Below are 27287 nucleotides of genomic sequence, written 5' to 3'. Positions count from 1 at the left end.
TTTCACTGTTGGTGGTGTTACACTATTCTCAGACTAGTTGAAACCACTGCTTTAAGATCTAATGTTGATGATATGTGACCTTCTTAATTATCAACAGAAAGTCAAGTTGTAGAAAGACTTTGGTGTTTATTGTATGTATTCCAACAGATACAGTAAAACGTGGTTAATTATGAAAAATGCTCATTTTAATTTAAATAATGTAAAATGTGTTTCTGGAATAATGGACTGATTTCTAACTCTGTATAATCCTGAGGGAGAAACATAAACTCAGTAGTCATTACGTTGTTTTACAGTTGTCATAGTAACAGGATGTCAGGGTGCAAAACTGCTGTCAGGACATGGTGACACGATTGTTTCCACCTCAATAACCTCAGTGACAAGTCCTCTGATGACAGCCACACTGTCCAATGGCAGCTCAGCACCGCCCTCTGGCTGGGATTTGATTGGCTGAAGAACCGCCTCCTCCTCTTCGTCTATATTTGCATCTTTTTCTGCTCGATCTTCTTGATTTTCTGCCTTCTTCTCATTTTCTTCTGTCTTCTCCTTATTTACCTCCTCCTCCCTGACCACCTGAGATGGTGTCAACATGACAGCGTCCTCTGCTGGTGATTCACAGGGCCTGCAGCAGCTTTCACCACTCGCTTCTTTTGTCATCTCCTTCTCTTCTTCCTCTGTCTGCTCTTTCTCAATTGCATTTTCAGTCTCTTGTTCATCCCTCTCTTCATTGTCAGTCACTTTTTCTCTGTGTTGTCCATCTGACTCTTCTTCATCTTTCACTTTTTCTTTCTCTTGTCCTTCTCCCTCTTCTTTCTCAGTCACCTTTTCTTTGTCTTGTCCCTCCACCTCTTCTTCATCTTTTACTTTTTCTTTGTCTTGTCCGTCCACCACTTCTTCATCCTTTACTTTTTCTTTCTCTTGTTCCTCTGATTCTTCTTTGTCTTTTACTTTTTCTTTCTCTTGTCCCTCTGATTCTCCATCTTTTACTTTGTCTTTCTCTTGTCCCTCCACCTCTTCTTTGTCTTTTACTTTTTCTTCCTCTTGTCCCTCCACCTCTTCTTTGTCTTTTACTTTTTCTTTCTCTTGTCCCTCCACCTCTTCTTTGTCTTTTACTTTTTCTTCCTCTTGTCCCTCTGATTCTCCTTCATCTTTTTCTTTCTCTTGTCCCTCCGCCTCTTCTTCATCCTTTACTTTTTCTTTCTCTTGTCCCTCTGATTCTTCTTCATCTTTTACTTTTTCTTTCTCTTGTCCCTCTGACTCCTGTTTCTCTGTAACTTCCTCCTTCTCTGCTGCCTCTTTCTGATTCTCCTCTTTCACTCTGTCCATCTCCCAGTTGTCTCTAATGTCTCCTGTCAGATACACAGCTCTGTCTGTCGACTGCTGAACCATAGTATTTCTTTCCACAGGTGCTGCAGAGTTACAAACAATCGCTTCACTCAGAGAGACGAGGCTCATTTTCACTGTGCTGTCTGTGCTGGGAGGGGGTGATGGCGACTCCTCTGATCCCTGATCTGAGGTTGTATGATCCGGTGGAGCAGAGGTTTCAGGGGGTGAAGGACGATCACTTTGAGCACTATCAGCTGGGACATCTGTGGACGGTGGGGTGGACTCAGAGGACAGTAAACGGTCAGGAGAGACCAGGATAGTAGTGTCAGGTGATTCTGGTGGTTCTTCTATTTTAGGTGGATCTGTGTCAGAGCTGCAGGGTCCAGTTGCAGGTGAATCCACTGCTGATGGTGTGGCGGCTCCAGGATGAACATCTTCACATGATTTCTCAATGCAAGAATCCTCCTTGGTCACAGATGCATCAATTTCCTGAGTCACCACGATAACTGGAGACAGAACCTCTGATGTTTGGGAGCCACTGGGGTCAGGTATGGCATCAGCATTGGGTTCTGGATAAGATAGGACTTTCTGATTTTCCTCCTCCACAGTGGGAGCAGATTCATTATCTTGAGCAGGAACAACACAAGAGGAATCTCGAGCGTGGATGGCTGGGCTGCCTGGTGCAGAACGAGGAGGGGTCTGACCCAGGAGGCTGTACTGACTGATGGCCAGATCCGATGTATCCAGGAACAGATTGTTGCTCTTCTTACTGGCAGCATCCTGGACCGCTGAAAAAAAGAACCAAAAAAAGAATGAGTTTGGTCACATGTAATATTTAACAGATACTCAGATTCAGAGTGTTTTAACCCTTTCATGCATAGTGGTCACTACAGTAGACAGCTATTCTACAGCTGTTCTCTGTATATTCATGGATTTTGTTGTTTTAGTTTCACATCAGTTTTAGTTCCATATCAGCCATACTCTGCAATTCAAACCGTTACTGTAACTTTGCTTTTCTTCATAAACCTGATCTGCTGTAACCTGTTTGAGTGTAAATCAGTTGCTTGCTATCGTTATTAGAATGCAATTAACAGTTTTTTTTTTGACAAAAAGGTTTTTTTTTGCATATTATCTCCATGAAGTGAGTAATGACTAGTACTAGTGTATGTTAAAATATGAGAAAACATCAGATTAGCTGCATTAAAAATGTTTTTATTTCATAGTTTTCACACATTATATCAGTAAATATGTTTCATTGCTTCAAAAATTAAATGCATGGTGTCCAGCTGAGTAGATATTTTTGCAAAATAGGTTCATAAAAAAATATTCAATCACATTTTTTTAATGCCTAGAGGAATAAAATCACTCAGGAAAAAAATCTTGATAAAGCCTCTCGTATTTCATGCCTGAAAGGGTTAAGAACACCTTAGAACAGGGGTGTCAAACCCCTTTTAGTTCAGGGGCCACATAGCCAAATATGATCTCAAACATGCCAGACCAGTAAATAATAGTGAACAGCCTGTAAATAATGACAACTCTAAACTTTTCTCTTTGTTTTAGTGAAAAAAGTACAATTAAAGATTAACCCTTTCATGCATGAATTATGAGAACCTTAGGTGAGATTTTTTTTTTCCTGAGTGTTTTTATTTGTCTTTAGGTATGAACCTATTTTTCATGGAGTTACAAAAATGTCCACTCAGCTGGACACCATACGTTTAGTTTTTGAAGCAAAGAAACATCTATTTAAAACCCATCATCAAAAAGTGATACACTGTGTGAAAACTATGAAATAAAAAAAAATTCCTGCCGCTAATCTGATGTTTTCTCAAATTTTAACTTTCTCAAATACTAATTATTACTCACTTCATGGAGATAAAATGCAAAAAACAAACCTTTTTGATTAAGAAAACTTAATTACAGTCTAATAATAACTAGCAATTGATTTACACTGAAACATATTACTGCAGATCAGGTTTATCAAGAACAGCAAATTTACAGTAATGGTATGAACTGCAGTGTATGGGATGGTGCATAAGTGTCCACTGTGTTGGCTGATATAGAACTAAAACAACAAAACCCATGAATATATAAGAAAACAGCTGTAGAATAACTGTCCACTGGAGTGAACACTATGCATGAAAGGGTTAAATTAAATAATAATTTAAAAAAAGTGATTATCTTGAACAACCTGAAATTTCTAGAGAAAAATAAGCACAATTTTAACAATATTATGCCTCAGTTTATCATTCATATATGTGCATTATGCAAAGTGGGTCTACAAAAGCACAACAAATATTTAGTAACAGGCATAGTATTGTTATTGTCTTAAAATTTTCCAAATCAACCTGACATGTACACAAATATTTTCTGTCTCTCCATGACAATGAAACTAAATAGAAAAATGAGTAAAATAATCAATAATAATACAAAACCTACATCTTTTGGCATTTTTATTTTTATGGTAATTTCAAGCTTAAATGTAAAAAAAAATTGAAGACTTTCTGTAAATGACCTCATGTGCCCAACCTGTAACAGGGTCTCATATTGAACCCGAGGCAACAACTGCAATATTTGGCATTACATCGCATTCTTTTAACCAAAAATCTAAAAATCTAATTGTCTTCACCACTCTTCTAACTCATAGACTAATACTACTAAAATGGAAAGATAAACAACCTCTAACATTTAAATCTTTGTTTCTGGATCTTTTACATCACTTAACATTGGAAAAAATCAAATATTCCATAAGAGGATGCGCCAATAAATTTTTCAGTATCTGGCAACCTGTACACATAAAAGAGGAAGATCCCTCACTTATTCCAGAGTAGTCTTAATTGATATGAGTCTATGACTAATGTCTGTGTTCGTTATTTATGTATTTATTTATTTATTTATTATTGTCAATTATTTATTTATTTATTAGATTTTTTTTTTTTCTTTTTTTTTTTTTTGGTGCAACAGGGTGGAAATGTTCATGGGTTTGGGTTCAAAAACAAAAAAAAAACAATGACTGTATTATGCTTTTCTTTGACTAGATATGTAATAAAAACACTGAACAAAAAAATTTAATAATAAAAAAAGTGATTATCTTGAACAAAAATGAACAACCTGAAATTTCTAGAGAAAAATAAGTGCAATTTTAACAATATTATGCCTCAGTTTATCATTCATATATGTGCATTATGCAAAGTGAATCTACAAAAGCACAACAAACACTTAGTAACAAGCATAGTATTGTTATTGTATTGAAATTTTCCAAATCATCCAACATGTAAGAACATTTTTTCTGTCCCTCCATGACAATGAAACTAAATAGAAAAATGAGTAAAATAATCAATAATAATACAAAACCTACATCTTTTGGCATTTTTATTTTTATGGTAATTTCTGGCTTAAATGTACAATTGAAGACTTTCTGTAAATGACCTCATGTGCCCAACCTGTAACAGGGTCTCATATTGAACCCGAGGCAACAACTGCAATATTTGGCATTACATCGCATTCTTTTAACCAAAAATCTAAAAATCTAATTATCTTCACCACTCTTCTAACTCGTAGACTAATACTACTAAAATGGAAAGATAAACAACCTCTAACATTTAAATCTTGGCTTCTGGATCTTTTACATCACTTAACATTGGAAAAAATCAGATATTCTATAAGAGGGTGCGCCATTAAGTTTTTCAGTACCTGGCAACCTGTTCTGAATCGCATAAAAGAGGAAGATCCCTCACTTATTCCAGAGTAGTCTTATTGATACGAGTATGTGACTAATGTCTGTGTTCCTTATTTATGTATTTATTTATTTATTATTGTCAATTATTTATTTATTTATTAGATTTTTTTTTTTTTTTGGTGCAACAGAGTGGGAATGTTCATGGGTTTGGGTTAAAAAACAAAAAACAATGACTGTATTATGCTTTTCTTTGACTAGATAGGTAATAAAAACACTGAACAAAAAAATTTAATAATAAAAAAAGTGATTATCTTGAACAAAAATGAACAACCTGAAATTTCTAGAGAAAAATAAGTGCAATTTTAACAATATTATGCCTCAGTTTATCATTCATATATGTGCATTATGCAAAGTGAATCTACAAAAGCACAACAAACACTTAGTAACTGGCATAGTAGTATTATTATCTTAAAATTTTCCAAATCATGTAAGAAATTTTTTTCTGTCCCTCCATGACAATGAAACTAAATAGAAAAATGAGTAAAATAATCAATAATAATACAAAACCTACATCTTTGGGCATTTTTATTTTTATGGTAATTTCAGGCTTAAATGTAAAATTGAAGACTTTCTGTAAATGACCTCTTGTTCCCAACATGCAGTACCTTCTTTAAATACCAGGAGGCGCACTTGCATTTCAATAATTACACTGCTGAACCATTAAGAAGTAATTTTGGAATAATTTTGTTTTCAGACACACTCCTCTTTTTATTCCTATTTACACACATCAGTAACCACATCAATAATCACCTTTGACCTGGTTCAGTGATTACACGCCAGGTCCCAGTTACACTTTATCAAAAATAAATCGCATTGTCACAATCATTTCATGAAGTACAAATATTTTTATCCAACTTAATGTGCAACAGTGTGAATAAATGTAAATGTAAAAAATGTAGCTTTATTTCATTTGTATTTTAACCACCCAAAACCTGCAGTAATCCAGTGTGAAGACAGAAAGTGACTGGGCACTGATACACCAACTAATCTGGCTTTAACTGTGTTTCAGATCATATTTGGTGTATATTCCACAGAAAATACATTGTATTTTTTTTTTTGGTTGATCCAAATTCTTTTGTGTGTTTTTACCTGTTTCAATCTCCTTACTAAGGATGTTCCTCAGCACATCATCGTAGACATTATGAATGAGGATGAAACTGCTGTAATCTGAGAAAATGTACTGTTCAAACTGCTGGAGCTCCTGCACACACAAAATACAAAAAGGATTACATAGAATTATAGTATTTCAGTTAAATCAGATGCACATGAGTTCAGTTTTTTTCTGTCTTTGACTCACAGTTTTCCACTTTTTGTCCATCGTCTTGGTGAGAGCAGGCAGAGTGATCTCCAGTAGAGCTTCATGATAGAGTCTCCTCTGGACGATTCTACTGTCATAGTCCAGTTGCTGTTCACATACAAGTACACACTTTTCATTGTTTTGTACAGAAAGAAGTATTTGTACTGACAGACAAATGTGTGATAACTTAAGAGCAGTCTGGACATAATATGTAGACTTGCACTGCACATACTGTAAATCAGGGCTGTCAAACTCATTTCAGTTCAGGGGCCACATTCAGTTAAATTTGGTGTGCAGTGGGCCGAGCCAGTAAAATAATAACATAATAATAAATAAATAATGTCAACTCCAAACTTTTCTCTATGTTTTACTGTGAAAAAAGTAAAATTACATTATGAAAATGTTTACATCTATAAACTATCCTTTCAAACATTGTGAATAACACGAACAAACTGAAAAAATAAGTGTAATTTTAACTATATCATGTTTCAATTTATCATTTACGCGTGTACATTATATATAACTTACAGATCACAGTAGGTCTACAAATACACAAAACATTTATTTACAGGTGGAATATTGTTAAAATTGTACTTATTTCTCTTAAGTAATTTCAGGTGGTTCACATTTTTTTGCAAAATTATACTTTGTTTTAGTGTAAATACATGAAAATATTTACATTTTACAAAGAGAAAAATTTGGAGTTATGAGTATTTATAAGTTATTGGGGAATATTTTACTGATCTGACCCATTTGAGATTGAACTGGTTCAACTGTGGAACCTCTAACTAAAATAATTGTTAGTATTTTAGTGTAATTTTAGCGTTTCACAAATTCATCCTAAGGGCCAGACTGGACCCTTTGGTGGGCTGGATTTGGCCCCCGGGCCGCATGTTTGACACCTGCGACCTACTGCATTCATGATTCAGTGAAAAGCCCAAAGGAAATGTCAGAAAAAATCTATCACAACTAATTCAAAGTGAATATTTGTTTTCTTGTTGAAGTGTATGTGGAAGCGCTAATACTGTGTTTACCTTCAGAACTCTTTCTTTAGCTCTCTCCATCTTCACAGGGACCTGAGAAGGCTGCAGTCTGGCTGATGACTGGAGGAAAAGCTCTAAGGTATAGACAGCACTGTCCAACAGCTGTAAGACACATACAGCAGCTGTAACACATGTACTATTGTTCTGTAGCTTTGACCTCCTGCATCTGAATGCATCAGAGGGAACCTCCTACGCAGGTTCACACAGTACCTTCTCCATCTCCATATGTACAGAGTGAATCAGTCGCTGAGTGTTGTTCAGTCCAAATCGCTGTTTTAAGTCTTTTAATCTCTCACTTAGATTCTCCACCTGCTTGTAGCACTGATCCAGATTGATAGAACACAGAGTGGACAGGACCTGCACGGAAGAAAAGTCCAGAGTCAAATTACCTCGTAAAGACCCATGACTATTTTTGTCACAACTTCCAAATTATTTTTTGTGTATTTCCTAAATCAGGGGTGTCAAACTCATGTTAGCGCAGCTAAATTTGATCTGAAGTGGGCTGAACCAGTGAAATAATAATATATAAATAATGTCAACTTCAAACTTTTCTCTAGGTTTAAGAGCGAATAAAGTAAATTTACATTCGGAAAAAGTTTACATTTACAAACTATCCTTTCAAACAATGTGAATAACATGAACAAACTGAAAAAATAAGTATAATTTTAACAGTAGTCTGCCTCAGTTTATCATTTCCACATGTACATTATAACTTACAGATCACAGTGGATCTACAAATACACAAAAACAGTTAATAACAGACAGAATGTTGTTAAAATTGTACTCACTTCTCTTAAGACATTACAGGTTGTTCATATTTGTTCAGGTTATTCACATTTTTTGTGATATTAAACTTTGTTGTTGTGTAAATACATGACAATATTTACATTTACAAAGAGAAAAATTTGGAGTTGTCATTTTTTCTGTATTATTATGACAGTATTTTACCGATTTGACCCACTTGAGATTGAATTGGTCTGAATGTGGAACCTGAACTAAAAGGATTGTTAATATCTTCAGTGAAATTTTTGCATTCCACAAATTCATCCCAAGGGCCGGACTGGACCCTTTGGCAGGGTGGATTTGGCCCCTGGGCCACATGTTTGACACCTGTGTCCTAAGTGATGTATTACCATTTATTGTAATATTATCCTCAGCATTTTGCATTTTTCAGTGCGAATCATGTATTTTCCTATATTTAATTCACTGATTGTGTAGGTGTTCATAAAAGCTCAGAGTAAATAAAAAGGTTATTAGATCAAATCAGAAAAAAATGACAAAAAAGAGACTTTTTCAGCAAAACACATCATTAACCGATCATAAAACAAGTGTCTCTATTCACTGTGAAACTAAATGGGTTTGACTGATGTATCAGTGTTACAAAAGATGGCGGTGTTTCCACATTTACTATAGAGCAGGGGTGTCAAATTCATTTTAGTTCAGGGGCCACATTCAGCCCAATTCGATCTCAAGCAGGCCAAACCATTAAAATAGTAGCATAAAAACCTATAAATAATGACAACTCCAAATTTTTCAGTGCAAAAAAAAAACACCTAAATAACTTAAATTCTGAATTTTTTTTTACATTTTACAAACTATCCAAAACAAAAAAGATGTGAATAATCTAAAAAAAACAGAAATTTCTGAAGAAAAATAAGCACAATTTTATCAATATTAGGCCTCAACTTATGATTTATACATTTGCATTACGGATCAGATCTACCAAGGCACAAAACATTTGTTAAAATTGCACTTATTTTTCTTTAGATATTTCAGGTTGTTCATATTTGTTCCGTTTATTGACATTTTATTGTTAAAGGATATCAGGATTTAATGTTCTTTGCAATAAATCAAAAAGAAAAAATTAGTGTTGCCATTATTTATAGGAATAATGTCATTTTTTTCACATTAAAGAAGAAAATTTGGAGTAATTATTTGTGGGTTATTATGCTATTATTTTTGAGTTTGATGCCCTTGACTGTTAATATCTTCAGGGTAATTTTTGCACTTTGCAAATTCATCCCGTGGGCCGGATTGGAAGTTTTGGTGGGCTGGTTTTGATGTTTGACACCTGTGCTATAGAGCCTCTGAACGACCATAAAAAGATGCCAAACTGCATTTTACCTCCATTATTTACATGTATGGATAGGATTAGTGGGCCAACAGGTATTAAACATTTTAGATCAGAAGATGCTTTTGGTCAGTGCTGGATGTTTGGGTCTTTATGGGTTAAAATCAGACCTTTGTTTCCTCTGTGCCTCCATTTTTGTCCCTCAGAGCTGCATCCATCCGTGTCTGCAGTGTGTGTTGCATTGCCTGAATCGCTGTGCTTATATTTTCAGTCAGTGCCTCGAGGATGGAGGACATGTAGGGCGCTATGGACTCATTACACACGTTTTCTGCTTCATCACATATGGAGGCTGGAACAAACACGTGTGACAGTCATTATGTAAAAACTCAGGAGGCTCAGACTGTAGCTGCAGGTATGGGGTCGACGTGCCGTACCTCTGATCTTCTCCTCCAGGAAGCAGTGAGAGGACATTATCTGGTCCAGGTTGGATCTGATTTGCGCCTGATTGGCTGTTGCTGTCTGACGGCACTCCCCCCTCAGAGCCTCCAGACCTACAGTCAGCTGCTCCAGCACCAAAGTGTAGGTCGCCTGCACTGTCTGGACAAAAAAAAAAAAAAACACACATCATAGGGTCAAAAAGGTTAATATGAAAAGCTTAAGGAAACTTTAGAACTCCAAATACACTGTTTCCCATAAAGTTAGAATAATTTTGTTTTCAGACACATTCCTCTTTTTATTCCTATTTATACGCATCATTAATAACCTTTGACCAGGTTCAATGATTACATACTGAGTCCCAGCTACACTTTATCTATCAACAATAAATCATTTTGTCACAATCACTTCATAAGAAGAGGTAAAAATATTTTTTTGCCAACTTTATGTATATAATTAGTACATATATTCTGATAATTCTGATAATTCCTCTTTTATTCCTATTTACACACATCATTAACAACCTTTAACCAGGTTCAGTGATTACATACAAAGTCCCAGTTACACTTTATCTGTCAACAATAAATCACATTGTCACAATCATTTGATAAGAGGAGGGAAAAATGTTGTTTTCCAGCTTTATGTACATAATTAGTACATATATTCTGATAATTCTGTTCATTGTAATGATCTGTGATTCAAAAGAAGAATCTGATTTTTTTCCAGAAATGTTCAGATTCTGTTAGTTTTCTACTTTTCCTCATATTTTCACATCCTTCCAAACAAATGTCGTTTTGGTGTTTTAACTCCTTCATAAAAACTGATACTCAGATGAGGTGGTGCGCTCCCCTGTTCTGTTCAAAATCTTTTATTCCTTCAGCTATCACACTTTTAAACTCTGACAGAAGCCATTTTAGTCATTTTATATGACTTTTTTTTTTTTTTTAATAATATTAGCGGAACCAGTAGGGTCTTTTAGTCTTTTTGTCTGCATTGGTATTTACTAATTATTTATTGTTGATTATTTAAATGTACTTATGTGTAGTTGCTTTCAATAATCCTGTATTTGTGCTCTGATTTATTTATGTTTGTTACATTGCACTTTGGATGTGGGCTGATGTCTGGGCTGATGTCTGTGGTAAGCTGCAAATGAATTGCCCATATGGGAAGAATAAAGTTGTCTGAATCTGAATCTGTTTCGTTGTATTATTGTTTAAACTGAAATTAATGGTCCGTAAAAGGAAATTCTTGAAAGGCAATATGGATATAATCATCAAAACTTTCTGTATCCATCCTATTTTATTTTCTTGAATGATTAAGGCTGTGAATAATGTATGTGATGGACATTTGCCTTTCCAATAAAAAGATAATTAAAAAAACAACAACAACAAACTGATATTCAGATCCTGCAGAATGTAACTTCTGGCTGAAAAAACCCACAAAACCACTTTTACAGCAGATGGAAGAGCTGATCTTCCTCTGAGGCACCTGTCAATACAAGGTCAAACCACTGCTTTCACTTTGAGTCAACACGGATGTGCAACGTGTCTCTTACTTTGCAAGTTCATTTTAACATGAAACGCCTCATTTTGAGCTATTTTCTTCACTGCATGGGGACATAAATTCAACGCAGTCTGCATGGATAAATAATACTGAATTTATTTTGCTCCAATTGATTAAACCTTCCTTTTAACTCTTAAAGACCCAATGCTACTTTTATGGTAGTTCCCAAATGATTTTTTTCTATTTTTACCCTTTCTTAAGTGATTTATCACCATTTACTCTTAATATTTTGCTCTGTATTTTGTATTTTTTAAGTGAAAATCAGGTTCTTTACTATATTTCCTGCACTGATCATGAAGATGTTCATTAAAGCTCAGATTAAAATTGAAAGCTATTATATCCAAAACAGAGAAAACTGACAAAAAAGTGACTTTTCAGCAAAATATATCAATAACTGAACATAAACAAGCAACTCCATCCACTGTCATTGATCCAACTCCATGGGTTTTACTGGTGAATCAATGTTGTAGAAGATGACAGTGTTTCCATGGTAACTACGGAGCCTCTGAACATCCAAATGGGTCATACCTGATGACCATGAAAAGACGACAAACTGCATTTTACACCAATTATTTATATACATTGATAGGATTAGTGGATCAACAGGTTTAAGCAGTTTATATCAGTGATTGATTTTGGTCATCAATGGATGTTTGGGTCTTTATGGGTTAATTTAAAAAGTCAAGTGCACAAACAACACATTTTAGATTTGTGAGATTTGTGTTTAGATTTACATTTGTGTCAGTGTGAGCAGTAACACACAGTCGCCTGGGTTTAGATCAGTTGACCAAAATGCTTAATAGATTGTTTTAATGTCTCATCACAGGATATTGTGTTTAACCTCCTAAGACCCAACTATGGGTTTTCTGTCCACATTTGTGAACAAGAGTTTCACAACTTTATACAAAAAAAAGAAAAGAAAACTGTCCACCACAAAGGACATTCCATAAAAATTTTAAAAACTGCATCTGAAAAAACTGTTGCACTATGATGTTTCCAATATAACAGGGGTCTCAAACATGTGGCCCGGGGGACAAATGCGGCCCGCCAAAGGTTCCAATCCGGCCCGTGGGATGAATTTGCAAAGCACAAAAATTCCATAGTCAAGGCATTTTAGTTCAGGTTCCACATGCAGACCAATATGATCTCAAGTAAAATAATAACATAATAACCTACAAAAAATAATGACTCCATATTTTCTTCTTGGTTTGATGTGAAAAAAATATTACATTATGCCTATAAACAATGACAACTTCAAATTTTTGTCTTTGTTTTAGTGTAAAAAATAACATTAAATTATGAAAATCTTTACACATACAAATCATTCTGTAACAATTAAATGTGAATAACCTGAACAAATATGAACAACCTGAAATGTCTAAAGAAAATTAAGCACAATTTTAACAATTTTCTGCCTGTTACTAAATGTTTAGTGTCTTTGTAGATCTGATCTATAATGCACATGTAGAAATGATGAGTTGAGGCATAATATTGTTAAAATTGCACTTATTTGTTCTTCAGAAATTTCCTTTTTTTCAGGTTATTCACGTTTTTGTTTAGATAGTTTATAAAAGTAAGTATTTTCAAAATTAAAGTTTTTTTTTTTTTTGCACTAAAACAAGGACAGAAATTTGGAGTTGTCATTATTTATAGATTACTATGCTATTATTTTACTAGTTCGGCCCGCTTTAGATCAAATCAGGCTGAATGTGGCCCCTGGAAGAAAATGAGTTTGAGACCCCTGCAATATAGGCACTTATTTAATAAAAAAACAAAAAAAGCTTGTACTTTGCTGACATTTCCTGGGTCTCAGGAGGTTAAATATTGGTGTAACTCACCGCCAACCACTGCCGAACCCTTTCTGTTTTCTTGCCCTTCACCCTGGACTGCAGCTGGCTCTGTAACCACGGCAACACTTCCTCCATCACCTGAGCTGCCAGCACCTACACAAACAAACACATGGTTCATAAGCAGATGAAGACAGCTCCACAGGAAAAGGAAAGTGTTTGTGCGTTTGCTAACTTGTTCCTCAGTGCCAAGAAGCATCCCCCAGGATTCATAGCAACTTTTTTCTCGTCTGTAGAGTCCGAGGGCACGGATGTATGCCTGGCTCTCGTAGGACGCATCACACCAAGGGTCTGCAGGAAAGGAGATAGAACTCAGGATATCTCTCAGTCTGTCTCATAAGAAACAGAAGCTGTTAGGTACTTAGTTCATTATGTTTTTAGAAACTCCTTTTGTGTCTGTGGAAACTGTGAGATAAACACAGTCACAACCAAAAAGATGTCACAACACAGACGTTTCACAACAAAGTGCAACACCATGACATCACTGACAGTTACATACATAAATCCCACTGGGTGCATTTCCTCAAAACATAGGCCATAGTTTCAGTTGTGTTCAACGTCATATTTATTATAATAAACTACAGGGGCAGTTTCAAACAGACAGACCTGGATTAGAGCATAGATAGGTCTGTATCTGCGCACAAAGCTCTTTAGTTCTTGACTATCTCTTTCATTCATTTTCATTCAGGTTTTTGAAATAATTTAATGGTTACGTGATATTTTACTGTGAAAATCCAAGCATATTATTACAGCAAATGAATCAAGAAAAAGTAATTCCAACTGATTTGTCAGGGCTTATTTAGTACATAACTTTTCAGTCTTGTTGAATGATCACTTTTGACTAAATAACTGTATTTCAAGTGGTCAATGCAGTTTTCAAGAGAGTTGATCGACACGCACATCCAGAAAATGAAAGGTGTGCAGGATCCCAAAAAAATTTGATGAAAAAATAAAGTAAGGTCCGCACGACCTGTGAGCTCCTAAAGAATTTATTAACAGAAGTGAGGTTTTGAGCTGAGGCCCTTCATCAGACTAGACAGTCTGATGAAGGATCGTGCGGACCTTACTTTATTTTTTCAATGTAGTTTTCAAGACATTTTCTCATGTTTTTTCTCATTATCTCATATTTCCTCCAAAATATTATTAAAGCACCGGTGAACCTCTGCCACGGTTTGTCATTTGGTGTCATTGATTAGATTAACTGATTGTTATCACAGCAGTGATATACAGCAGTCTGTCTTTTGTTAAACGGCCTAAATTGCATCAGACTAATCGAAGATAAAAATTGGGACTAGTTAAGGCTGGTTTCAGTGAATCAGCTTAGACAAGATAAGAGTAAATTCACCTCAAATCAAAAGACTTCATAAAATGTTCCCAACTGGTCATCTCTGATTTGCTTCATAGTTTAAGAACATAATGTTTCTAGTCCTAGTTAACTGCATGCAATGTTTTTGAAATAGTGGAGCTTTGAAAATGGATTGTGAAGCTGAATTCACAAGGTTCAATAAGTCATTACTTTTGAATTATTCAAGATAGATGCAGAAGTTTTATTAAGTACAAGATGTCTATAATTTCTGTGAAAGTTGATATAAGCCATAATTTGACTGTAAAAAAAAAACAAAAAAATAATAATAATTTGTGCTTCAGAGCAGTTTTGGCCTTGTGTATTTCCAACCCGAAACACATCAGACCTTTCAAATGTTAGTGTTTGTTCCTCATGTCATCGTACTATTGTCGTGACTTCAAACAGCATTCGAGGCATTCATATAATAAGTCATTTCACACTTATTTTTTTTAATTGTGTGTTGCTCATGTATACCCAGGTCTATCATGAAGACAATTATATCATTAAAAAGAGCATGTCTGTAAATATATACACAAAATATGAAACTGATACCTTTAATCAAACTATGTTTATTCAGGTATCAATGAATGAATTGGATGAATGAATAAGCTTCCATCTGGAAAAAATCAATGACACTATAGGCTTGTAATCACTTTTCTTTATCTTGTTAATCCCTAATTTGCATTTCTGTAGTGCTTTGGTGTTTAATAGTATGAAGTTTCACATCCCTGATTGTGAATATTCATCACACTCTGTTCTTTCTCTTTGCTACATTCCAGTTTTATTTCTTTTTTAATCCAGTTCCTCACAAAAGATTTTTAGCTTTCTTTTCTTCACAAATGAATGTTGGATATTTGAGGAACAGAAAGCACCACTGGTGCTGAGCACAACTTCCCCTATCGTCAGTATGAGTCAGAATCAGTTAAAAACTGATCATTCACTGCTGATGTAACTCACATGATGAGATAAAGAAGTTAAACATGATATAGAAAGACTTCAACTGATGATGATAAACCAAGGCAATCTTAAAGCATGTAAAGCCAGGAAATTCAGAGATATGCTTCTAAACACATAAATATTAGACAATTATTGAATCTGAAATGTGACAAGAGTTGTTGTTAGACTGTTTTTCATCAGAGGTTAACACATACGCTCACACATTCAGCCTGTGTGGTGACATAATTTCCTATCAAACTTACATCTGAAGTTTACACTTAAAGGTCCAGCATTTTGTAACATTGTTTTGATCAAGAAAAACACAGCAATAAAAACTAATCTCTGGATTTGATTCATTCACAGTTCCAGGACTCTGGCATGATTCATACTACAGTACTGAAGCAACATTAGTATTAATTTATAGGTGGTTTTTTTTTAGCTGTTTCATCGCTAAGAGCCACAGTATTTACACTTTTTTAAAATGTGAAACCAGTTATTGTATGTATTAAGACAGAGCAAAAACACTGATACTGTTGGCAAAAAACTAAAATAATGTGTTGAAAGAGAGCAGTATGAAGGTAACAGACAGCACTCGATAAATTCATCACCAAAACCAATAATTATATTTACTACTAATACTAATATATTTACTAGTCCGGTTTTAAGAAATGGAACTGTAGTTTTCAACTGCTGGTGAATTTCATGAATTTAATCAGAAAAATGTTTTTTGTGGCCGACAAATTTAATATTAGTTAATAACATTGATCAATTATTTAACCTATGATCAATAAAAAGATAATGTGAGAATATTAGAAGAAATGGGTGAAGTATTATTTGCGGCTGAGTAACTGTATCTGTGTGCTTTCTGTCGGTTCCACTCATGTGTGCAGAAGTCATGCAGTCACTGTGGGACAGCTGTGCATCACACTTCCTGTTACTGCGGAGGATCTCTACAGATATGACACGCTGTTTTCACAACACGACTTCAAGTAAAGGGCTTGTGTTTGGTCTGTATCCTCTAAACCGCACAGGAAGTTACAACATTAATATTTTTATCTATCACCCCGGCAACTACCACAGCAGGATACTGAAGACACCAGTCAGTAGCAGCAGAAAAGAAGTTTAAACACTATAGAACCTAGTTTGACTGAACAGAAACGAAAGTTTGCATTAGAGTGATTAAATGTAGATATAGGGCAGTGTTTAGGACTCAGATGCTGCTTAAGTCATAATAATGATTAGCCTAGCCTGACTGGATCCAAAGACCTAAGCTGGCTCCAGTCAAGTCCATCAGCAAACAGTAATTAAAAGATTTGAGAGGGTTTATGAGCTACTTCATTTCTATTCTTAGAATAATCCACTGACTCAGACACAGACATATTTTCAGGGAATGCCTTTGTATTGTAATGACACAAGGGTGTACCGTAACCTCACTGTGATGACAAAACATTACATGAATTGCACCCAAGGAAATGCTTTTGGCAAACCTATAAGACCGAACTTCATCACAAGCAACACAAATGATGTCTGATTTTGGTTTTGGACACACTACAGAGTTGCAGGAGGAGGGATGTGTATTTTTTAATTTTTTTTTTTTATCTGAATCCTACATATTCAGGCTTTAATTCTTTGACAACTTGTAGTGGAATAAAGACAACAAACATACAGTGTAAGCTAATTCCCCACAATCTTCCTATGGTGTGGCAGGATTTTCATTTTTTTCTTGCTAAATTTCCACATTAACAAAAATTTCAGTCCATGTTAATGTATGCTTCTGAAGTAATCATTAGTTATACCTCACTATAAAATGGAAAAAAGAGGAGGAGGTCCATCTTGAACTAATTTAAAACAATGTGGAATTTTTAATATACATGGGCTGTTTTAAAACAAAAAAGAAAAACAAACCCAATGCTATTATACACCAATGAAAACCCAATTATGGATATTATATTCCATATCTGTAATTAGATCATTGAAAATCCTACACTACACCATTAATATTCTATGTCTTTCTGTATAATAAAGACTGTGAAACTGGACGCTAATGTGTGTGTGTTTTTACCAATGTTGTGATGTCTAATGCAGGTCTTGAGGGCAGACAGGAAGTGATTCCGCTCTTCTTCCTGTTGAAACAGGAAGCAGGTGTGACCTGTGAAGGGCAGGTGCAGGTACACGGCAAACACATCTGGAGACACCACCGAAGAAGAATCCTCCTTCACTCCTAACACACACACACACACACACACACACACACACACACACACACACACACACACACACACACACACACACACAACAGAGATACAGTTACAGGAGTTATTTCTGTCCAGTTTATGTTTAACAATATTAGTGACTGAGGTTCATGGGAGCAAATACCGCTGTTTGTTTTGTGCATGCATGTGTACTGAAGCTAAGCTTTTTCCTCTGGATGTTGGACAGTTTAACACTCATGATATTGTGGCTTACACCTTCAAACATGTTTGATGCTCATCACTTCTGTGGCGACACCAGTATTTTATCTGTTTGTGACATAAAGCTGTTATGAGGTTTAAACTCAACAATTACTTATAACGCTTCAACCTTTCGTGTCCTCTCTGTTTTCTGATTCTTCTGTTTCTATGCTGGAGCCATCAAAATCTTTCTGTCCATGTATATCAGGAGTGTCAAACTCATTTTAGTTCAGGGGCCACATTCAGCCCAAATTGATCTCAAGTGGGCCTGACCAGTAAAACAATAGGATAATAACCTGTAAATAATGACGACTCCAATTTTTTCTCTTTGTTCTAGTGCAATCAAAATTATATTATAAAAATATGTACATTTTCAAACTATCCAAACAAAAAGGATGTGAAGGATGTGAACAACCTGAAAAAAACTGAAATTTCTAGAGAAAAGTAAGTGATATTTTAACAAGATTACACCTCAACTTACCATTTATACATATGCATATTACGGATTGAAGCTACAAAGGTACAACATATTTAATAACAGGAAGAATAATGTTAAAATTTCACTTTCAAAATTTCAGGTTTTTCGCATTTTATTGTTGAAGGATAGTTTGTAAATGTTAATATTTTCTTCATTTAACGTAAGTTTTTACACTAAAACAAAGAAAAATTTGGAGTTCTCATTACTTACTTATAGATATACTGTAATATTATGTTTTTCACATTAAACTAAGAAAATTTGGAGTCATTATTTATAGGTTATTATGCTATTATTATAGTTGAGATCACATTGGTCTGTATGTGGAACCTGAACGAAAATGACTTCGACGTCCTTGATTGTTAATATCTTAAGTGTAATTTTTGCACTCTCATCCCGCGGGCCGGATTGGACCCTTGGGCGGGCCGCATTTGGCCCCCAGGCCCCATGTTTGAGACCCCTGATGTAAATAGTCCCTCTAGTAGACTTTGCATGTAGTGGCTTCTGGATTGTAAAGCGTGACTGATTATTACAACTGCTTTGATTATATGTAAATTGATTGGAAAGGTAATATTTTGAATACAAGTCAGTCTCATGTAAATCAACTTAAAATGATGAAAATTGAAAAACTTTTTTAATATGTTCTTTAAGTTTTTTGTTTGGCTCAAGTCCCATTGAATGAAGGTAGTGGGATTTATGATCTACAGGGGTTGGACAAAATAATGGAAACACCTTCACCTCAAGATGATAATGCCCCAATCCATACAGCTAGAATTGTTAAAGAATGGCATGAGGAACATTCTAATGAAGTTGAGCATCTCGTATGGCCGGCACAGTCCCCAGACCTCAACATTATTGAGCATTTATGGTCAGTTTTAGAGATTCAAGTAAGACGTCGATTTCCACCGCCATCGTCTCTAAAAGAGTTGGAGGGTATTCTAACTGAAGAATGGCTTAAAATTCCTTTGGAAACAATTCACAAGTTGTATGAATCAATACCTTGGAGAATTGAGGCTGTAACTGCCGCAAAAGGCGGACCTACACCATATTAAATTATATTTTGTTGATCTTTTAAGGTGTTTCCATTATTTTGTCCAACCCCTGTATACTGCAGACAAAACATCAGGGGGTTGATACGCTCTGGCTTCAGTTTTGTTTTTGTTTTGTTTTTTTCCAACCTGTCTTGTTCAGCATCCTAACAGCAGAATGGTAGTCTGGCTGCTTTTTGGTGCTGAACAAATTTACTTTGCCAAGGGTAACTTCATAAAGTATATGAAGCTCCCCTTGATATTCTACTGTGTTTATTATGATTTTTGTTGAACCACATTTCGATGGTTGAGTTTTCAGAAGAGTATTGGTATGTAAAATTACCATTGAGTATTCCAGCACAGCTTTTCTCCAGTAGAGTTTTGGACTCCTCCTCTGTGGTCAGAACGACACCTCCTGCTGGCTGGAGGACCAACTTAGCTGCAGCGCCACGATTGAAAGTCTATAGAAGAGAACAGAGACAACATTGTCTGTTAGAATGCACATATGAATGTACTGTACATGTATATACTTTAAGTGTGTCTATATTACCTCTATGCTGTCATGGATCTCTAGTTTATAGTCTCTTCTCAGGACGGTGTATCTCTCTTTCCATTTCTTCCCTTGTTCGTCCCAGCAGGAGAACTTCACAGTCCCTTTGTACAGCACATCTTCTGGATCATACTGAGGCTAGATACACAATAGACTAGTTCAGTATGTTAACTCATTGAATCTTCTTAGATTAGTACCTGTATTTACCACAAATAAACAGTAATATCATTATCAAATTAAAACAAGATATGTGAAATGATGATAAGAGATTGGATGACTCTCATTGTTTTCACAGTTAACAACTCCTCTATAAAATGTATGTATGTATCTTTATTTAGGCGGGACAGTGCACATTAATGAACACATTTATACATTCCATTTCAGTATAAACATGTAAATATGCCGGACTTAGTATCAGTGCTAACTTTTATCCACAATCCCCACTTAATAAATAAAAGAGATCTGTGCAATACAAAGCAATACAGTGTAACAAGTGCAGTACAGAGTAAGACAGTGCAATACATTACAAAACAGTGCAGTTCAATACACTACAATATAGAATAGTACAGTAAAAGTCGACTTGAATGTCTTGAATGTCGACTACTTACTCATGACATTAACTAGAAATAAAACACTATTATGAAATCCATATTCATCTGTAATTTCATTAATGATGTCCACTAACAATATTCTTACTTTTGCATGTGTCACATCCATCTTATGTTCAATGTGAAAAACTGTTCTTTATAAGTTGCATTAGCCATTTAGTGAGATATTAAAACTGGATTAAGAAAAGTGATTTCATCGCTGATAACCCTTACACTAAAAGATACCTTTTTTATATAATTATTGAATTCTTCCTATTACATTACATTTTGCAGTTAAGGCAGTTGTTTTATGTAAATTATTGTAGTATACTGAATGAAAGCTGCCTTTTACACAGGTAAATAATTCCTCTAAGATGGGATTTAAAGGTAAATGTAAGACGCAACTAGTCAAACTCATGCTGTGAACTTCAATTCTGCATCGTAAACCTCATTAGTTTTTAGCTGACTACAATGTGAAACTACCACTCATGATTGGTGGACTGATTGATAGACGCTTCTCTCACCCTTTGCGTGAGTAATAGGCCCCTCCCTTCTTTCTTAGGCTCCACCTCCTGGTGCAAGTGCCCACAGTATGCTGCAGAATACTGCTGATGGTAAAACACGCTGAAACTCTGGAGTGTACTGTCAACTAGACCTGTGGAACACATACACAAAAAACAGTTAGTACGTTACCATGTTACTTGATATGTTTTGTTTTTGTGGTTTACATTTCAAGAGTGAAACTAGAGTAATGTTTTGTTTGTTTTTTTTTAACCTCCTAAGACCCAGCTATGGGTTTTCTGTCCACATTTGTGGACAAGAATTTCACAACTTTATTCAAAAAAAAAAGAAAAGAAACCTGTCCACCACAAAGGACATTCCATAAAAATTTTAATAAAAATTGCATCTGAAAAATTGTGGCATCATGATGTTTCCAATATATGCAATTATTTAATAAAAAACAAAAAAGCTTGTACTTTGCTGACATTTCTTGGGTCTTAGGAGGTTAAATCAGATTTGCACACTTCCTTTCAGATCTGTTTAGTGTTTTATTATCTTGTCGTTAATGTATAATTTTAACACAAGAGCAGGCGGCTGTTCTAACTGGAAAAACTGTAGACTAGTGCAGCACCAAACAGAGACATACAATCAGGAATTAGCTGGTGAATACAGTGAAGTAAATGAACTTGAAATTCTGTCACTTTTCTACCACACAATGTGCCAAATTCACCCAATTGCACTCACACATGCGTGAAACAGTCGGAGTGACCTGTAGTTCAGTTTCTTGCTCAAGGACACTTTGACTTCAGGGCAGGGGCTGGGAGTTTGACTAGCTCTACCTTCTGAGTCACAGCTGCACCAAAGTGATGAATTAGCAACTAAGAGGCTAAATATTTCCTCAAAGAATGTTAACAGACAAACAATTAAAGCAACTGGACTTTTCAGTAAATTCAACTTAAATTATCTGAAGAAAACGAGAGATGAGTAGATAAATCTGCGGCATCCAAAGATAAAGCATTCAGACTTGGGCTCACCAGACCGGAGCATCATTACTCGGCTGTGGTTTTAGTTTCCTGTTTTTTTTAGAAAATTTCTCTAATTTACTTTCAAACTGTCCATGTATTTAGGTGTTGATAGTATCAGAGGAAAAGAAATCTATAGTCTAAGGCATTGTTTCTACACCTTTTTTGAACAGGTAGCATAGGTAGTGCCCCCCCTCACCTCATCCTGAGCCTACTGCCCAACACCCCCCCCCCCCCACCCACCCACCACCACCACCACCACCACCCACCCGTCCATTCCCCTCCCAAAATAAATTGTGACCGGGGGCAGGCAGTGAAGTGTAATATTGCGACAGAAGAGCGTACCGCAACGTACCTTAATGTGGAGGAGTGGGGGGGGTAGTCATGGAAATTTGCCATTGACATCATATGCTGCTTGATAGTGATACTTACAAAGACTAACACCCCCCCATTTCTGTCTCAGTGCCCCCCTCTCACCTTTCTTGTTCCAAACACCCCCCGATGGTGTCCCATTGCCTACATATATTATTCACACAGGGTGGGGAAGCAAAATTTACGATGAACATTTAGTTGTTTTTTCTCAGCAGGCACTACGTCAATTGTTTTGAAACCAAACATATATTGATGTCATAATCATACCTAACACTATTATCCATACCTTTTCAGAAACTTTTGCCCATATGAGTAATCAGGAAAGCAAACGTCAAAGAGTGTGATTTGCTGAATGCACTCGTCACACCAAAGGAGATTTCAAAAATAGTTGGAGTGTCGATAAAGACTGTTTATAATGTAAAGAAGAGAATGACTATGAGCAAAACTATTACGAGAAAGTCTGGAAGACACTATTAAAGAAGAATGGGAGAAGTTGTCACCCGAATATTTGAGGAACACTTGCGCAAGTTTCAGGAAGCGTGTGAAGGCAGTTATTGAGAAAGAAGGAGGACACATAGAATAAAAACATTTTCTATTATGTAAATTTTCTTGTGGCAAATAAATTCTCATGACTTTCAATAAACTAATTGGTCATACACTGTCTTTCAATCCCTGCCTCAAAATATTGTAAATTTTGCTTCCCCATCCTTTATACATATATATATAAATATAAATATAAATATAAATATAAATATATATATATATATATATATATATATATATATATATATATATATATATATATTGCCTACCTATAGGAACAACAACAAAACAATTACCTATTCATAGATCATTTACAACAGGGGTGTCAAACTCATTTTAGTTCAGGGGCCACATTCAGCCTAATGTGATATAAAGTGGGCTGGACCAGTAAAATAATACCAGAGAAAAAAGTAAAATTACATTATGATGATGTTTATATCTACAAACGATTCCTTAAAAATCTGAATTGTGTGAACAACTTGAAATGTCTTAAGAAAAACAAGTGCAGTTTTAACAATATTCTGCCCCATTTTGTCAGTTTATCATTTACACATGTGCATTACAACTTACATTACGATTACAAATGCACAAAACATTTAGTAACAGGTACAATATTGATAAAATGGCATTTATTTTTCTCAAGATATTTCAGGTTGTTCATATTTGTTCAGGTTATTCACATTTTTTGGAAAAGGATAGTTTGTTAATATAAACATTTTCATCTAATTTTACTTTTTCATGCTAAAACAAAGATAAAAATCTGCGGTTGTCTTTATTTATAGGTTTTTGTGATAGTATTTTTCTGGTCTGTATGTGTCTGTATGGAACCTGAAATAAAATTACTTTTACACTATTGATTGTTAATGTCTTCAGTGTAATTTTTGCATTTCACAAATTCATCCTACAGGCCAGATTTGGCCCCCGGGCTGCATGTGATTTAGAACAAAGTGCTTGTGTCCTGTTGTGTAACTTCATAGTATTGTGACAAAACCCAATTATATAGGAACAAAGGTTTTAGTGGGATAAAGAACTTTCAACCTATTGTATGAGGATGTATTGGCTAAACCTTCTATCACTGTGGATGTCAGCTCACAGTCTGTACATGGATGCACTGGTTTGTGTGCAGTGACCACATTGTTACTACAAGCTACACACTGCAAATCAGGTAGTGACACTGAAAATGTAGCATATTAAATGTCAATCTAAGTTGTATGCAACACACTATCAATGCATTGGAATGTTTTGGGTATAAAATCAAAGTTGTAGCCCACCCAAACACTTCAGAGTTCAGAGATGAGTCTGGAGTGGAACCATTGAGAGGTGGTGTCAAACTGATCGAAATGTCACAGAAGCAGTGACAGAACATGAGGTCATAAGGATGCTAAATATGCAGTACATACACACAGCCTGGCCGAAACATGTCACCTCATAGGTTTAACAAAGTAAATAGTTCAGATTCTTCCATTGGAAAATTTCTACTGTGATTAATATCTTTCAGCTGTAACAAATTCTTTAATCCTTTTACGGGTGCAGTAAGGAGCTTCTCATTTCTTAAATAATCATCAGTTTGAAACAGAACATAAAGATTGGGCTGTGTTACAATAGAAGAAGGTCATGTGGTCTGACGCAAGGTTATTATCATTAGCGAAAACTAACGAAATGACGAAAACTAGAATTGTAAAACCATTTTCGTTAACTGAAATAAATAAAACTATAATTAAAAGGAAAAAACGAACTAACTGAAACGTATTGTGTGCTTACAAAACTAACTAAAACGTATAAAAATTATGGATAAAATTCCCTTCGTTTTCATCTTTGTCAATGTTGGATTGATATGAAATTTATTTATTTCCTTCAAGCAATTTTAGCTGCTGGCACCATATGATATTTAACGGTCCGTCACTTCTTGTCACTTGTGGTTTCCAGTCATCTTCTGGTCCCCACTCTACCTGGAAACATGGAGACTAAACTTGGGAGAAAACAGCAGAGTCCTGTCTGGGATTTATTTGAATACAACGGCGAAGAAGAGAAAAGATATGACAAAAATAAAACTAAACTAAAACTAAGCATTTAGAAAATAACAAAAATTAATAAAAACTAGCAAACCTGCTCTAAAAACTAATTAAAACTAACTGAATTAGAGAAAGAAAAAAAGTCAAAACTAATTCAAACTAAACTATAATGAAAAATCCAAAACTACTATAACCTTGGTCTGATGAGTCCAGATTGACCCTGTTCCAGAGTGATGGACGCATCCGGGTGAGAGGAGAGGTAGATGAAGTGATTACCCATCATGCCTAGTGTCTACAGTACAAGCCTGTGGGGGCAGGTCTGTTGGTCAGGTCAAGGTTCGGCAATGTTATGTGTCCATAAAATTACACAAATAAATGTTATCAAAATGGTCCCGAGGTAAATGCATACCATAATCAAAACTAAAGGCGGTTCAACAAAACATTAGTGTGGGACTTACTTTTTGTGTATATATAGACAGACGACACACACCCACAGAGCTGTGTAGGAATATGGCATCCGTCAAACACTGAACTATTTTTATATCTAAATGTGTACATTGATGTTTCAGTTTCATTACCCATTTAAGGTTGTGATGCGACAGATGGATGGACTGCATCTTCATTTGTTGGCCCTGTTTCATAATCTGTCATTTATCTGTGTATTTATTTACACTTAATCTCCATTATCACATAACATTTGGGTCACTCTGCAGCCTGACTTTAATCTTAAACACTGAAATACACACACATAGAGTGAAGCCACAGACAGATCAGACAACCCATAATAATATAATGGATGGAAATGGCTGTAATTACATTCTTAGAGATTAAGGGACAGGATGTGGCCGCGCTGATAACATGTATAGGAATGCACACATAGGAATGAGGAGAGGAATTCACAAAGCATCTTGATTTATTTCCTCTTGTTATTTTTGTCTAAAATAGTAATAAGGATGAAAGAATAAAAAATAAAGTGAATTTATATATAGATTAAAATGGCTAACATTACTGATGAACTAAAATAATATATTTGTAAGTGTGTTAATGTCACATTAAACAATCGAATACACTGTATGTCTGTGTGGTTTAGGTGTATACAGACATTAGTGATAGGCCACACTCTTGTCTCCCCCCATTTTTCCGGTTTACTTCTTCACTGAAACATATCGAATAACCCCTAAAAAGTATAATTATACATAGTCTACCTCATGCACATGCAAACATACTCGAACAGATGGAATTCAGTATTAAAAATGATCATAAACTTGAATTAAATTGCTTAGTTTTGGAGTTATTGTATTGGTCTACTTTAAATTATAAATACAGCTGTTTTCTAATTCCTGTTTTATACAAGTTTATACAAGTTTAATTTCTTCCAGATAAAATAAATTAGTAATATGTGGCATCAAAGAGCATAAAGGTTATCGTAATAACATAATGCTCAGATCCAGACCTAAAGAAACGGAAACTGTGGCTGTCAGACTGTCAAACTGATAATTGTCATTGTAGATATTCATAGTCCATACTGTGAGTTATATGAGGTAAGTAAAAATGAATAAATATATAATAAATAAAGTAAAACTAAATAATTAAAGCTGTGGAAGTAATGTGACATAGATGAGCTCATGGGTCAGGAGGGAAAGTAAAATGTCAGAGTATTTTTTATCCAATATGGCATATTTAGGTATACAGTAACTGAGAGTAACTTATCTACACTAAACTAAATGAGATTCAAACTTGCACCATTGTTGAAAACACAGCTACTTCTGATACTGAAACTGTTACTTACAATCATGAGCATAAGTTCCATCACCAGCAGCCCTGCAGCTTCTGTAATTGTTTTTTCATTTGATTCTTTCATGGAAATATATTCAAGTAGACATCATATTAAAACTGTCTGAGCCATCAAAGTGTGCAGGAAGATGGACCAAAATTTCAGGAAAAAGTGAGAAACAAAGATCATGTAATTTTACCTTTGATGTGGCTGATTTTTGCCTCATCCAACAAGCCAGATGAAGATGCTCCCATATTGTCTCCTTTTTCTCAAGCTTCTCTACCCAAGTGTAATTCAATTATTTGTATATGTTTACATAATATGTTTAGGAACCTTATATGTCTTATCCCCAGCAATGTATATGAGTGAATAATCTG

General features: G+C 35.2%; 2 protein-coding genes across 2 annotated transcripts in view; one reads left to right on the top strand and one right to left on the bottom strand.

The window, feature by feature from the left end:
* LOC115437141 (kinesin-associated protein 3-like) overlaps positions 1–9271 on the top strand; it is a 21892-nt gene extending 12621 nt beyond the window's left edge. The window contains exon 17 of the mRNA XM_030160289.1: positions 9258–9271. The gene's annotated coding sequence lies outside the window, so the exon portion shown is untranslated. The remainder of the gene's footprint in view (positions 1–9257) is intronic.
* Positions 102–27287, bottom strand: LOC115437353 (protein Niban-like). The gene is made up of 14 exons (XM_030160580.1): positions 27110–27287; positions 21211–21341; positions 20100–20237; positions 19893–20010; positions 17659–17817; positions 13491–13606; positions 13307–13411; positions 9905–10067; positions 9641–9819; positions 7610–7756; positions 7391–7501; positions 6357–6464; positions 6149–6260; positions 102–2111 (listed from the first exon to the last, which is right to left on the bottom strand). The coding sequence occupies exons 1-14, from the start codon at positions 27162–27164 to the stop codon at positions 313–315; spliced, it is 3441 nt and encodes a 1146-aa protein (XP_030016440.1). The 5' UTR covers positions 27165–27287; the 3' UTR covers positions 102–312.

The sequence above is a fragment of the Sphaeramia orbicularis genome, chromosome 17 (assembly GCF_902148855.1).
Source record: "Sphaeramia orbicularis chromosome 17, fSphaOr1.1, whole genome shotgun sequence".
NCBI lineage: Eukaryota > Metazoa > Chordata > Actinopteri > Kurtiformes > Apogonidae > Sphaeramia > Sphaeramia orbicularis.
The sequence above is the reverse complement of the archived record's forward strand: the minus strand, read 5'-3'. Positions and strand labels throughout refer to the sequence as shown.

Bases quoted from the DNA above. Each gene is read 5' to 3' on its own strand.
- LOC115437353 (XM_030160580.1), bottom strand. From the start codon at position 27,164: ATGGGAGCATCTTCATCTGGCTTGTTGGATGAGGCAAAAATCAGCCAC. The intron at 7,502-7,609 runs GTACTGTGTGAA...TGTGTCTTACAG, and splicing joins TACATATGGAGATGGAGAAG to CTGTTGGACAGTGCTGTCTA. The intron at 6,465-7,390 runs GTAAACACAGTA...GTATGTGAACAG, and splicing joins CTAAAGAAAGAGTTCTGAAG to CAACTGGACTATGACAGTAG.